The 14,575-nt window shown below is 40.3% G+C and overlaps 1 protein-coding gene across 2 annotated transcripts in view; it reads right to left on the bottom strand.

Moving 5' to 3' along the window:
- RASGRP3 (RAS guanyl releasing protein 3) overlaps positions 1-14,575 on the bottom strand; it is a 368,221-nt gene that overhangs the window by 116,412 nt on the left and 237,234 nt on the right. For both annotated transcript variants that reach the window (XM_069234699.1, XM_069234698.1), the window contains exon 9: positions 1,071-1,346. In XM_069234699.1, coding sequence (XP_069090800.1) covers positions 1,071-1,346 — 276 coding nt within the window. The remainder of the gene's footprint in view (positions 1-1,070; positions 1,347-14,575) is intronic.

Here is a 14,575-nt window from a genome sequence, read left to right as displayed (position 1 = left end):
CAGTTTAAACATGTTTATGGCTTAGGACATTTCTGCACCCAAGTACTACACTACTGGAACACCTACCTGACTCCACTTGTAACAGCGTTAGGCGCATCTAGTCAGGTTCCCCTATCAGCACCATTTATTAGGATTGTTTTGATTTATTCTACTACACTGCAAAATTATATTAATTGATAATGCCAAGAATGACTAGCCCATGCGTAAGACCCAACATCAGTCCGTGGGAGGCCTTCTATGCTACATTTATATGCTAGCCACTCATGACATAAATTACTTTGAAGTAGATTAATAGTATGCAAGTGTATCTTGATAATCTGGCATGGGGTATCCTTCCCTGGGCCAGTGATGGAGAGCCCTGTCGTAGGTCAATGCAGTATGTGAAAGCACTTCTGGAATACATCTTTGATAGTATTGCTGATGTCAGCTGTCATTACATTTTGAGTCAAGGTCTATGTCAGTGTCTCTACCTATGTATTCTGTTACTTTGATTTTGAATAGGACAGTAAAGTCTTTGGGAAATTTCTTTTGAGACAGAGTTCCTTTGGTCTACTTGAAGGAAATTTCTGAATCAAAGGTGCAAAGCTGACCTATGAATATTCATTATTTAGTCATGTTGTGCACTAATCTTCTGGATGGTAGATGCACTGGAAGGCTTCCAAAGCTGAGAGGGCAGGACACTTGTGTATAGAGGGGAAAACATCAGAGCAGAAGCTAAAACTGCCCCTATGCCAGGTAGAACCGGTGAGGTTTTAGGGTTTCTGTGTACATCATTTGGTGAGATTCTGGTGAAGAAGAGGCAAGTGGGAGTTTCAAAGTGTCTGGAGACATATGCAAAGCACTAAAGGGAAGACCTGGAAATTGAATATAATAGATAGTCAGTCAACCATTTTGCTATCTACATTTCTTCAATAGTTACTGCTCTATTTATCATCAGCACTAATTGGCCACTGGTACTAGAAACATCCTTCACAGTTGTGTGTGATATATCACAATGTATCATGTTAGCATAACCCATAGTGATGACAGTAGGTGGGTGTCCATGTGACAGAAACAGACGCAGCTCTTACCGTTAAAAGGTTGATCAAATCCATATTGGGTTCTAAGTTGTGAGATGCGCTCTGTAGGGAAACCAGTTCGTTGAGAGTAACATATAGTTGCTGCATTTTGACAATGTTCACCTTGTCCTCATCTATAAAATCTGGAAAGACGACATGAACGGCTATTAAGTCTTTTAGGTGAACCCCTAAAATGGGGATTTTAAAGCCCTCACAATCGGCAAAGGCTTTTCGATAGTTGCAGTAGTTTCCATTTGATGAAACAAGCTCAGTCATTTCATTCCAGTCCTACGGAAAGAAAGTACAGAGCAAATCTGTTAAAACTAGTAATAAAGGTCAGAAATAAGGTACTGCTTTTCATTAATTGTGAAGCAAATATACACTGCTGTGGGTAGACCAACAGCTATGCAAACCAGAACTCACATGTTGAAATGTAATACCCATGATCTCACCCTGTATGTGGCAGATGGAATAAAAACAAGCATTTGCAATGCAGTGGGTCTCACGTTTGCTTGAGTTAGAGCTATTAGCGTTGTAAATTCCTAACTGAACTTTTCTTGCCACATAAATTGAAAATAAAAAGTAAAACAGTTGACGTAAGCGAGCCAATTGAAAGTGTCACAGTCACCATGAGCGTGAGTGTGGAGAGACACAAAAGGAAAAAGAAGTTTGCTCGAAGTCAAACGTATCGGCAAAGTGCAATTATCCATTTAACAGGGTTGATGGCCAAGGCGTAACAAAACTGCCCCAAGGAGGGACAAATGTAAAGCATTTTCCAATGATTACAGAGGATTTTTGAAAGGCAAGCCTGTGAACAAGTGATAGTGAAGGACATGTGGTGGGCGTGGTTAAAAGCTCACAGATAAATTACAACAGGCCAGAGCACTGCACGCTCAACCTAAAAACTACAAACTTATTATCATATTAGCATTAACACTACCAACGACACAACAGTAAATATATAGCTATTTATTTTTTAAATATGCAATGTTTTGATTTGATGTTGTGCTTTCATATATTTTTACTTATTTGTTTTATTTTTTGTGAGGTATTGCACATTTCAGAGGTTTTTAGGTTTTACTTCATGACTATTGGAATCATAAGAATACTCTAACTGTATTTGTTAAGTGAATTACATTGTTTTTTAAACTCATGTCATCAGTGCTAACCACAACTTCTCTTTAACCAGGGTTTTTGGAGTAAAGTTCAGTTTTCTGTTTGATCATACACCACTTCTTACAGTCGGCCCATGTGGTCAACTCTTGCTGTGGAAGGTCTTCAGCAGACCAAGCACTTTAACAAAAAATAAGGGTCTGCTGAGGGTTTAAAAAAATTCTCAAAAACTCATGAACCATTGATGGGCGCTCTGTGAGGTTCTCTGGTTCGGCCTTTTGGACCAACGGTCATGATTGTGACAGCATTATCAGGGAGTTGTTGGACCCTCAAGTACTAGCAAACTTTTTGTACCATCTACCCAACCCACAAATGGATATGGCCCCATCCATGGCCTGTTCCTTCTCCTCTTTGACTGACTCCAACAACCATGCATCAACAAGCTAGGGAAGAGGTGAAGACACGGTCGACTGCTCAATCGCTCACTCTATCACAGGGAACACTCACAAAGCTTTGAACCCTTTGGTCAGAGACAGGGACAAATCCAGGTCAACCTCGAAGCCGTAATAGGGGTGACTCCCAATTAGCACTTTCATTCCTGTTTATCTACAGGCTGGGACTTGCTTTTAAGCCTTCGTTAAAGCTCCTTTTGTTGGTTTCTGTTCTCTATGCTCCGCCTGAAATTCAGCTGTCTCCCTTACTGGTTCAGACCCGCAAACCTCTAACCCTTCTTATAGTTTGTTTTTGCGCCCAGCCCTCTTGCCTGGGAGACACTTTCTCTCACTGTGCCCCGAGAGCCTTGACATTGCTATACCTCCATGTTCAGGGCCTTAACAGCTCATTAAATGCAAGACGATTCTGTCCTTCCTGGTGTTCTATACCCCAACATTGCCCTACAAGAGACACATCTTGCAGCCTCGGAGTCCTCCAAGCTGAAGCACAACTAGGTGGGAACAGTGTTCTTTGCAACTGGTTCCCAGCCCAAAAAGGGTGTCACCACAATAGTTTTACACAAATGCCTCACCACTTACCTGCTTACCTCCCGGATAGACCCCAATGGCGGATATGAGCTTGCTAAACTAGCTACTAAATCCTAATGTATAATGGTGGGCAGTGTTTACGTCCCTATTGGCGCTAAATTACAATTCTTCCCCAGGCTCCACTGAGTGCTTAATGAGGCTGACTCATCCACATTCTTACTTGGGGTGTGGGGCAACTGGAACATCAGCCCAGACCCAATCTTGAATAGAGCCAGTCTCCAGAATTGCACTGCAGAAGAGACTGAATGACCCTCCACGAGCTGATATCTGACCGCTTGCTGTTGGACTCCTAGCACCGTCTCCACCTGAGAGACCAAGACTATACTTTCTATTCTCACCTGCATGTTACGGAATCTCTAATAGATTTCTTTCTTGTGGCTGGCTCTCTAGCTCACTATCTCATTGATAGCAGAATAATTGCCCATAGGGTATCGGACCACTCCCTCCTTCGGGCAGAATTGGAATTAGGAGGTCTCCATCCACCGTCTGGTCCCTAGATCATGCCAGCGTAGATATTCACGGATGCTGCAATGACATCGGCAAGAATACTTGGAATTTAATGGTTGCACAGTCGATTCTCCGCAGACTTTGTGGGCTGCCTGTAAGTCGTATATTCAGGGCCAATAATTGCAGAATCAGCAATTCTCAAACAGAAAACCCAAGACACCTAGTGGCAAATGGGAAGACAAATCCTCACACTCTCTAAACAATATGGCAGTGCCCTGGCAGGTGCTACCTTCCGCCTCCTGGTATAGGCCAAATTAGATTTCAATTCTCACTGCACATCTCTGACTGAGAGGGCTGTTGGACGCATAAAACAAAGACAATATGAGTTTAGCAAAAAGGCCAGTGGACTGTTAGCCTGCCAGTTAAAACAGCTGGAGGCAGTGGACCAGGACAACCCAGCGATAGAGATCTTAGAAGCCATCAAGGACATGTCCTCTCGGAAGGTCCCTGGCAATAATGGCTTCCCTAGAGAGTTTTACAAAATGACCACTAAAACAGTGGCGCCACTTCTAAGCTCAGTGTATAGGAGCCTGAGACAAGTGCCGCCTCCCCCCCAGTCTGAATTCAATGCAGCAACAATCAAACTCCTTCCCAAGCCAGGCAGAGACCTTCGGCAATGTGGTAACTACAGGCCTATTTCGCTGATCAATGCAGACATGAAAATCTTGGCCAAGGTTCTCACCACAAGACTGCGAAGTTTCATTCCTGCCTTAATTCATAGGTCTCTGGTGGGATTTGTTCCTTGGAGGTCATAGACTAATCACATGTGCCTACTGCCCCACATCATCTGACAAGCAGATACTGAATGAGAACCCAAAGTGGCGATCTCCCTAGATGCACAAAAAGTGTGTAATTGCATTGAATGATTCTATCTTTTCAGGACGCTGCAAAGGGCAGGTTTCATGAACATTTTTTGCAATTGATCAAGATGCTGCCCACAGGTGCCCTCCCCAGGCCCCAGGGGCACCCCCACCCACACTAGAGGGACTGCGAGGATGGGGGACCCATCCCAGGTAAGTACAGGTAAGATTGCATTTTATTTTTGAAAGTGCCATAGGGGGCCCTGAAATGGGCCCCCATACATGGCACGGGGTGCAATGTTGTGACAGGCCCCATACATAGGAGCACACCAGTTTGCATATGTGCACATACTGGTCAGCGCCACCTTCCTGGCACAGGTAGGAAGGTGCACGCAGTTTCACACTGTATTCCCAGTGGGAAAGCGCCTAGGGCCCCAAAGGCACTTAAAGAGAATCAGAAAAACTGTATAAACAGCAAAATGTTTGCAGAAATACTACCTCAGCGTGTCAGGTATAACACCCCTCAATGTGGGTCCTCATGCAAGCTGTCAAAATGATCACAGTGGCCATTCTAATATGAGATGACCACTATAGCCATTCCAACCTACATGATAACCAAATTAACTAAAATGATTAAATATTTCGTATGAGACCAGCAAAAGCCTTACCTTAAGATTTCCAATCTACAGGACGATACATCCTCGATTGGCCTATACCTGCACCAAATGTGTTGTATCTCTTCTCACCCACCCTGGAGAAGCATAACTAGGTGTCCATTGAACAAGATCCCTTGGGAAGCCCACCTGATGTGGGCTTGATTTACAGACCTGATATCTCTAATGAAGCCAAGCAACATTGAGCATGATTTAGAACTTGGCGGATGGGTTACTCAGTCACACTGTTGACGGATATCCCATAAGGTGGAATCTAAATCCCATTCTATCCTCTGGAATTTAGATTTTGGCAGATGGTATATCCATCACTGTTGTGACAGAGCAACCCATCTACCGAGTTCTAAATCAGGCTCATAATCTACACTGCACTAAAACTCAGGTTTGGGACAACACCCATGGACTACTGCACGTCCATGTCCATGCTTACTTGCATGTAAATGCTCTGATTTGGCACAACAAAACCAGTTATATTGATGATGTTTTGGTAAGGTGAAAGGCACTGTGTGATGAAGGAGTGCTTACTTTCAATCATTTAGTGCATGACTCTGAGATGAAATCCTTTGAGCAATTGTGAGAGGAGTATGAATTCGGGCCACATCAACATTGGAGGTATATCCATCTGCAACAATGCCTTTCACATTATCTGAGGTCCTTTCAGGGCTGACTCCCGCCTTCAGAGAATGCTTGAAATGCTGGAGCTCTTATTAGAGGTTATTTTGGGGCTCTATAAACCCTTTTGGAGGTCATGCACTGCTGCACTCTTCACCTCCCTTTGAGAGAAAGATGGATTACCAGAACTGGGAAGGAAAATATAGATGACAATTGGGCTGAACTTTTGGACTCCCATGACAGAGGCCTATGTGAGGCAAAACTCAAGCTCAGCTATTTCAAGCTCCTGAACAATTTGCATTAGTCACCAGGGAAACTACATAAAGCCCACTTGGCCCCAGTTGTTGCTTGTTGGAGATGCAGCCCTCAGGACTTGGATATCCTGAACCTGGGTTACTCTTGCCCCTCTTTACATCCTTTCTGGTGAGGGGTCCTGGCCATAATGAATGACTTGATGGTCCTGGGCATACGACCAACATTTGTGCTGCTTTTCCTTCAAGACACCCTGTCCATTCCAGACCTCATCAACCATGTCAAATGCTGGATAGACACTGCTGCCAAGATGTCAATCCTCAGGTGTTCAAAACAACACTCACCTCCGACACATGCTGACTGGATGCTGGCATGTCAGTGGCAACGTCTCATGAGCAAATCATCTATTGCCTCATGGACAAGTTGGACACATTTGAAACCGCGCTCACCTTCAATTAATACTGATTCAGATTTTGTTTCTTGGGTCGCCTTAAACCCCCTAGTTGGAAGAGGGAGCTCTACTCTGGCCTGAAAGTCCTTCTTCCTCTTATTATCTTTGTTGTCAATGGCAACGAGTAGGGCAACAGACTGTTCTGGCACATGATAATCTATTTACCCTGTTTCTTGTGCTGATACCGATGGCTAACGTTCTCCTGCAGGTCCAATCAGTGTTTATTAAATGCTCTTTGTTCATGTACAGGTTTGTGTTTAAGCCCTTTTATTTCTGTATCTGGCTCATTGTACAAGTGCAGTTGTTCATCCTATGTACCTTGAAAATTCTATAATAAAGAAATGCTTTTTTTAAAAATACACTACTGGGGGGTTCCTTGGGCCCTCACACCTAGTCTTACGTTTTCTACCCATTTGACTCGTCAGCTTTTTACAGGATGCAGTGACAGAGTCCTGCCTCCCGTGATGGTTACTGCAACAGATTGTTTTCTGTTGCAAGCAGCCAATAAAAGACTTTCAGCCCCCCGGTTGTGGATCTAAAAATGACATTTAAAAAATCTCCCTCGTCCAATAGGACTTCATTTCTTTTACGTCCATCATGAAATATGTTTTTCAGTGTTATAGTCTACAAAGCATTATCATTGTCTTAGCATTATACCAGAAGGGTATGTAAATTATACGGCAAGGTTACCTAAATAATACAGAATACAATTTTAAATTAAGTGAATCATTAGCAGTAATATTTTCATCAATTTTGACTAGAAACACCACGCTTTGTGAAATCTGGAAATTATCCAGATTAGTAAACAAATTATGTGATACATTTATAAGGTAAATGCTGCAGTCACTGAATTGCAAAAATCTAGTGACCCCCCGCTGTCCATTGTTTTATCAATAATTTATTTGTGAAAGTTACAGAAAACCCAAACATTCAAATTCCATTCAGTATCCACTTTTATCTGCACCCTTCAGCAAATAGCTTTTTTAATCAAAATCATATGATCCTATAGTACCATCTCAGGGTTCCAGACGCACTCAGAAGCATATATATATATATATATATATATATATATATATATATATATATATATATATATATTTCACAAACCAACTCTTCTCCTACGAAAGTAAACAGACATGCATATCTATATCTAAATGTATATATATATTAATATATATATATATATATATATATATATATATATATATATATATATATATATATATATATATATATATATATATATCGCCCAGCAATTCCTGAAATACTGAGGCTCATTAACGTGGCGGTCCGACCATGGATTCGGGGATTTCCATAAAACATACCAAACATTTCCTTGTAATCAAAGAAAATGTCAGGACACTTCGAGCCAGTTGCAAAAAAGTTTACTTTCACACAGAGAGTTCCTCCCAACGAGTTTCAGCCGTAGCCTTGTTCACAGATGGGGGAAATGAGCATATTAACCCATCAAATACCTGTATACATCAACACAAAAAACAGACTCCTTAAATAAACCCAAACAAACTACTCAAAAATGCGGTGGCCATATTGGAATGGTGTGTAGTACCTAATTAACCCAAACAACAAAATCACAAGTTAAAAGCTTTTTTTGGAAACTCACTATGGAAAATTCCTCAAAACTCAGAGGTCATCAGCATCCTGCAATTATACTTCTACTGGCAGTCTACATAATGCATGAAAAGTAGTTCATTAAATAGTGTAGAGCACCATGAAACTTATTGGATGAGGTCATCAGTGATGTCATTTGAGATGTCATCAATAATGTCAGTGAACATGTTGTGAGCGATGTAGTATGTGAGTTCCTAAACCATGCTTGGAGTTGCCACACATAGCAGTTTATTGAACTATAACTGTTGAATTTCAGGTTATGGCTGACATTTTCAACTAAGTATAATCTTGGTTTTTCAGTGGAATATATGAATGTGTATGTACATATATGTATATATATATGTGTGTGTGTGTATATATATATATACATATATATATGTATATATACATGTATATATATATATATATATATATATGTATATATATATATATATATATATATGTGCTTTTGTAACATGATTCACCTCCTTATGGTGATTCCAAAAAGAGTTGTCAGCATGAGAAAGACATTGTGTAGTAGGGGCTTGACTAATTTACAGGGTTTGAGAGTTTGGAGGTTGTAAGCTCACCATGAAAAAATTGGCATAGGGATGGCTACATGTAGTAGAGTTTTGGTGAAGTAATGGGACTTGAGTGCCTGGTAGTAGTGGGCTTTCTGTGAAGAATTGTTTGCACGGTGGAGAGTGTAGTAGAGATTTTGACACCTAATGGTGCTTCAGTGACTGGTGGGAGTGAGCTCTTGGTGAAGAACTGTGCACAGAGCGAACACTGTACATAGTTGGGGTTTGGCAACATCATGCGGTTTGGATGCCTGAACGGAGTAGACAGTTCATCAAGAGTAGGGTGAAGGGCAAAGATTGCATGTAGTAGCAATTTGGACACTTAACAGGTCTTGGGTGTCTTGAAAGTGTTCACTATCTCTGAAGACTTGTGCACAGATTGAAATCTGTGCATGGTAGGGCCTTGGCCACCTAATGAGCCTTGGGTGACTGGAGGCAGTGAACTGTCAGTGAAGAATTGTGCACAGGGTGAAGGGTGTGCCTAATAGGAACTTGCCCACCTAATGAGGCTTGGGTGTCTACATAAATGCAGTCTTTGTAAACAGTTGTGTACAGGGTAAAGGCTGTTTGTAGTAGATACATGTTCATGTAAGGGGACTTTTGACCTGTGGAAATGGGCTATACTATAGTTATTTAATATACACACATGTCCTGATGGAATTTATGCATTTACATAGTTGTGCACCATTTGCTACTTATGTACATATTTGGAAGAATGTACTGCTTTGTAGAGTGAATTAAACAGTAGTAGTTTGGATGAGGTCATCAGTGGTCATCAAGTATGTTATTTGAGAGATCATCTATGATGTCATCCATGATGTCATTGAGCATGTCGTGAATGATGGATATATGAGGTTATGAGTAGTACTTGGCAGGGGCACAAGTTATAGTTAGTTCACTAAACTATAACTGGTGGATTTCAATGTTTTTGTAGGTTAAAAGATCACATAATGAATAAAAGTTTCAACTAATGATAACGTTCCTTTAACCTTTCGTAATTTTCAGTGGATTTCAAATGTTTTTTTCTAATGTAGATTAAGGTTTTTTCCTATAATTTAACTATAATATCACTTCAACCTTTGTTTTTTCTGTGAATTTCATGTTTTTTTATGTAAAGTACAATGTTATTACTATAAGCATGTGAAAACACATGCAAGCTATTCACCCACAGCACTGAGCTCAAGCACAAAGGAAGCAAGTTGAGGGGCAACCAATGTTGTCTGCGCTAGCTGTGGCTCCTGGGGACACTGACCCAATAGATGTTTGAAGCAGGCACCAGAGATCATCCCTGAATAAGAAATATTCCTATTATATAGGACATGCAAAATAATCATGGTAGTTGGGAAGCAATCAACCTTTGCCCTGACAAAATTGTGATGAAGCATAAATGTCCCACACAGTACATTTTTAGTTGATAACCTCTAAGTTCAAATCCCTTTTTTTCACAAATGAAAAAAAATTAAGAACCATCTGTTCTTGTTCAAAAATAGAAAAATGTCACGTTGTTTGTCATTGTTTGTGTTTTTGTGTTTTTATATAATAATAGTCTATAAATAAATATTAAATACGCTAACTCTGTTGTTGTGTGCTGGAATAAAACCCAAGCACATATAGAAACAGCTTTATCATGCCATTAGAAAAAAGTTGCACCAGGTTTATGTTACTTCTGAAATGCATACCTGCGATAGAATGTATAATTCTAATAATTATCTAACAGAAAATATTTGTTTTTAGTTTATGATCAACAGTTATACAATGCAATACAGTACACTACCTTATATTTCCTGGCATCAAGAAAATGTTCTATGGATGTTCTATGGCTAGCCTCGTGGACTCACTTGTGCATTTTGATGGAAGTCTATATCTACAAAAAATTGTAGACAGAGATTTGTGCTGAAGTGGTCATCTCTCTGAGCTGGCATAGCAAAGAATATGTGTATTTCTCTTTGATTTTAGCTCATTGCAAGTGTGCTTTAGTTTGTAGTATATATACATAGAAGAATTACTCTTAACAAATAGTTTTAGTGCACAAAGGGAGCTATTCTAGTACAAAAACCATCTTAAGTACAATGCAGACGCCATTGCAGTACAGCACAAAAAGTGCCTGTGTTGACTCAAGTGTGCACAAAGTGTGCCAGCACATTGATAGAGTACAACTGTGCCTTTTCTTTGAAAATGAATGAGACAGGGTACAAGGTGAAGCCTGTGTAGTAGCAGATTGGCTACCTCATGAAATTTGAATGTTGAAAAGGAGAAGGTTTCCCGTGTATAATCGTGTGAAGTTTGAGCGCTATATAACGTAATCTCCTGGCCCCATAGCAGAGCTTGAATGTCTAGAGAGACTGGCAAGATAAGGTAAAGGCTGAGTGTACCAGCTGTTTGTGAGAAAATATGGCATTAGTGTCTGGTCAGAGTGGGCTCTCTATGACAAACTATACATGGGGAATACTGTATGTAGAGGGAGCCTGGTACTGAATAAGGCTTGATTGTCTCAACACACTGACCTTTCATTGAAGAGCTGTACACACGGTGAAGACTATGGGTAGTAGGACTTTGACCGTCTAATGGAACTTGGGTGTCTGGAGAGACTCATGTCTCTCTCAAGATGTGTATATGGAGTGAAGGCCATGTGTAGTATAGCCGTGGCCACTTAATGAGGCCCGAGTACCAGAAAGGGAGTGGACTGTCTGTGAAGACTTTCATACATGTTGAATGGTGTGTGTAGAAGGCATTAGCCACCAAATGGGGCTTGACTGTTTAGAGAGAGGGTTCTCTGTGAATGTTGATAACTAACAATGTATGTATAGGAGCTTGGTCATCTAATGTGCCTTCAGGTATCTTCATGAAGAGCTCTACAAAGTAAAATCTGTGCATAATATGGGTTTTAGCATCCAATAAGGCTTGGGTATCTGGAGGGTGGGAAATCTCCATGAAGACCTATGCAAAGTGTGTTTTAATCTGCCTTGATTTTGTGTGTTACGTCTCCTTGGAGAGCTCTGTACAGAAATTGGATGTGCATTATGGAGAATTGTGCATGTAATTGTTAATCTGCTGTTATCACGACCTACAAGTTGCTAATTGGTAGGAATATTTCTATTCTATTATAAAACTGTAACAGAACCTCTGAACAGGATAGTTCATTAAAAAAAAACAGGAAATGGGAACACTAAGCTGAACATAAATGAGGTTCAAATGGACTTCCGTGCTACAATAAACAAATGTATTCCTGTCACACACATTTTATCATTCATCAGTAAACTGAAAGCAAGAGCGTTATCCTCACAGCTATCATTTCTTGTTGTAGACTTGGCAATCTCTAATTAATCTGAAAACAGAGAATTTTATCATAATTCAAAGGCCACATTTGTTAAAGTATCTTAACTAATTTGTATCTATATGTTTTAGGGAGTTTTGCCTCTTCTGTAGTTGATGTTCTTACTAATGTTTCTTCTCTGTACTAAAAAATACAAAAAAGTAAATATCATGATGAGGCATTTCAAAAATATTTTTATATTTTGTAACAATATGTCATTAGTGACAGCTCTAAATCATATATTGTCCATTTGTCTACAAGATTAATAGTGTGCAAAAGAAAGCCTTTATCACCTAATGGGGCTTGGGTGGATGGAGGGACTCATTTCCCTGTGGAGGCCTCTGTAAAAGGCAAAGCCTGTGCGTAGTAGAGCTTTGCCCATCTAATGGGTCTCAAGTGTTTTGAGGTGAATGGAGTGCGCAGCAGCAGCTTAGCCAGCTAATGAGGCTTAGATGCCTGTAGGAAATGTGCCCACCATAAAGACTTCTGTACAAGGCAGAGTGTGTAGAAGGGGTTCATAAGTTTATGGGGTTTGTGTGTTGAATGACAGTAATTTGGAATCTGGTAGTGGTAGATACACACAATTCTCTGCATCAGTGTCACTTTCTAATGAATGGATGCAACTCACACATTACTTTTCCGAGGAATAGCTGACGCCAAACAATTGAGCGATTGGAATATGCCTATTTTCTAGAATACCTAGCACTCCCATAAGACAGTCCTGGACATAACTCTGAGAATTTGAAGTAAATTGTGCCTAAATAGTACAGATGTTGAGACTGTCCTGTATACCTGTCCCAGAATGAGACACATGTTTATCAGCTCATTCTGCACTCATTAGAGTTGACAGTGCTCTGCAAAGGGGATTGTCTTTATTTTCCTCAGTTTTTCTCTAAAAAGTAGAGTTTCTTGAAAAAGAACATTTCCAACTTCAGTACAATAACCATTTACATCAGATAAGTTTGAAAAGTGAGACCCTACCATATCCTCTACTTCTACTTTCAAATTTTTCTGCAGGTCCTGCTTCCCCTAGCCATCTTTTATGCCTTTGTTTTTTTTTCAAAAGTTTTATTAAGCCTAGACTCACTACATCTTGTATGTCTTTCAGTGGGCATAGGCCCATATAAAGAGCATGCAGATCTCTCAATCTTTGTACGCTATGACACAAGATTTGCCTGCATTTACTTTGCTCTCATCAAAATCTACAAGGTACATTCCTGAAAGGGACCTAACGCAACACTGTAACATAAAACGTACCCTCTTTAAAAACATTTTGGTGTATATTTATCATTGCTGCAACCACATTTTATCCTTGTGATTTATAAATGATGAGGGCATACGTAAAACACAGAAAAAATGGTGATCTACATATGTTGAGATATTGGACTAACAGGATTTACCTATTTGTTTTGCCTCTTCGATCACCAAAACGGACTCACAATCATTTTTATTGGGATGTGTGATAAAATCACCAATATTTCCCAAGGCCCCATTAACGTTCAAATTATGATGCAAAATAATCCTACAGTTTCTACAGAGGCTTAGAATTTTTTCGAAACCAGCAGTCCTTCAAGCCTCCTTACTACTTTTTCACACTATGGTATATTTGAGCCTTGATGCTCAATTTTATCTAAACAAGTAAACTGAATAATCCCTCCTTCTCTAACTGAAGCATTTGGCATTAACTTGTGCAATGGTGACATGTGACACGCAATCTGCTTGCAAGTTTTGAGGAGCTCCTCCATTACAGAGGTAACTGACTTTTTGTGGTGGAAAAGAGTACGTGAAGTGCAACTATTTAGAGTTGCCTTAGCTTTTTTAGTGACTACACCTATTCGGAAGCCTTTCAATATGTTACCGTACTCGATATGTGCTGCCTGTTCGATATTTCTTGTTAATTCTACATTTTGAAAATATGCAGCCCTGCCAAGTGCCACACATCTCATGTTAGACTAACACATTTTCGCAGTAATATCCCTGCAACACCATAATGTCTGAGTTTTTCACCCAAATGACTGTACTTGACAAGGCTTGCACAGCCAACCAAATTAAACTGGGCGTTAAACAATGCCCTGAATTACCTGGCAGCTCTTTTCATTTTGTGTATACAGTGAATACATGGCTGATTAGCAGAGTTACTTACTGATCAGTGATGTGCAGTGTCTTGGTTAAAGCATTGCACAGCCCTTATCAAATGTTGCCCTGGATCTGGCTGGCCTCACCCTCTTTCCCTCTATTCCCCTTCTCCTTTCAGAAACAGAATTCATTGTGCTAGGTCTGGCGATCATGTGTGTGTCGTTCCAGTCCAGCCCAGAAAGGGTTGTTCCTGCCCCTATCCAAATATAGGGACGTCTGGCCACCAGCCTGCAAGTATGTTTAAGACCACTCAGGTGCCTCCAATGAGTAGCTTGTGAGCTACCAATAGCTCTCCATCTTCCTTGCAAGTAGCTCTATTGTGTGCAGCCCAGCCTACTAACATAGAGGCTTCTGCATGGTTGGATTATTATGTGTATACCAAAATTAAAAAGCATGTATTTGACACAAAAATGTGTGTATTCTCAGAACTCAT

This window comes from Pleurodeles waltl, chromosome 5 (assembly GCF_031143425.1).
Source record: "Pleurodeles waltl isolate 20211129_DDA chromosome 5, aPleWal1.hap1.20221129, whole genome shotgun sequence".
Taxonomy (NCBI): Eukaryota; Metazoa; Chordata; class Amphibia; order Caudata; family Salamandridae; genus Pleurodeles; species Pleurodeles waltl.
Note: the sequence above shows the minus strand (reverse complement) of the source record. Positions and strands in the feature narration are given on the sequence as shown.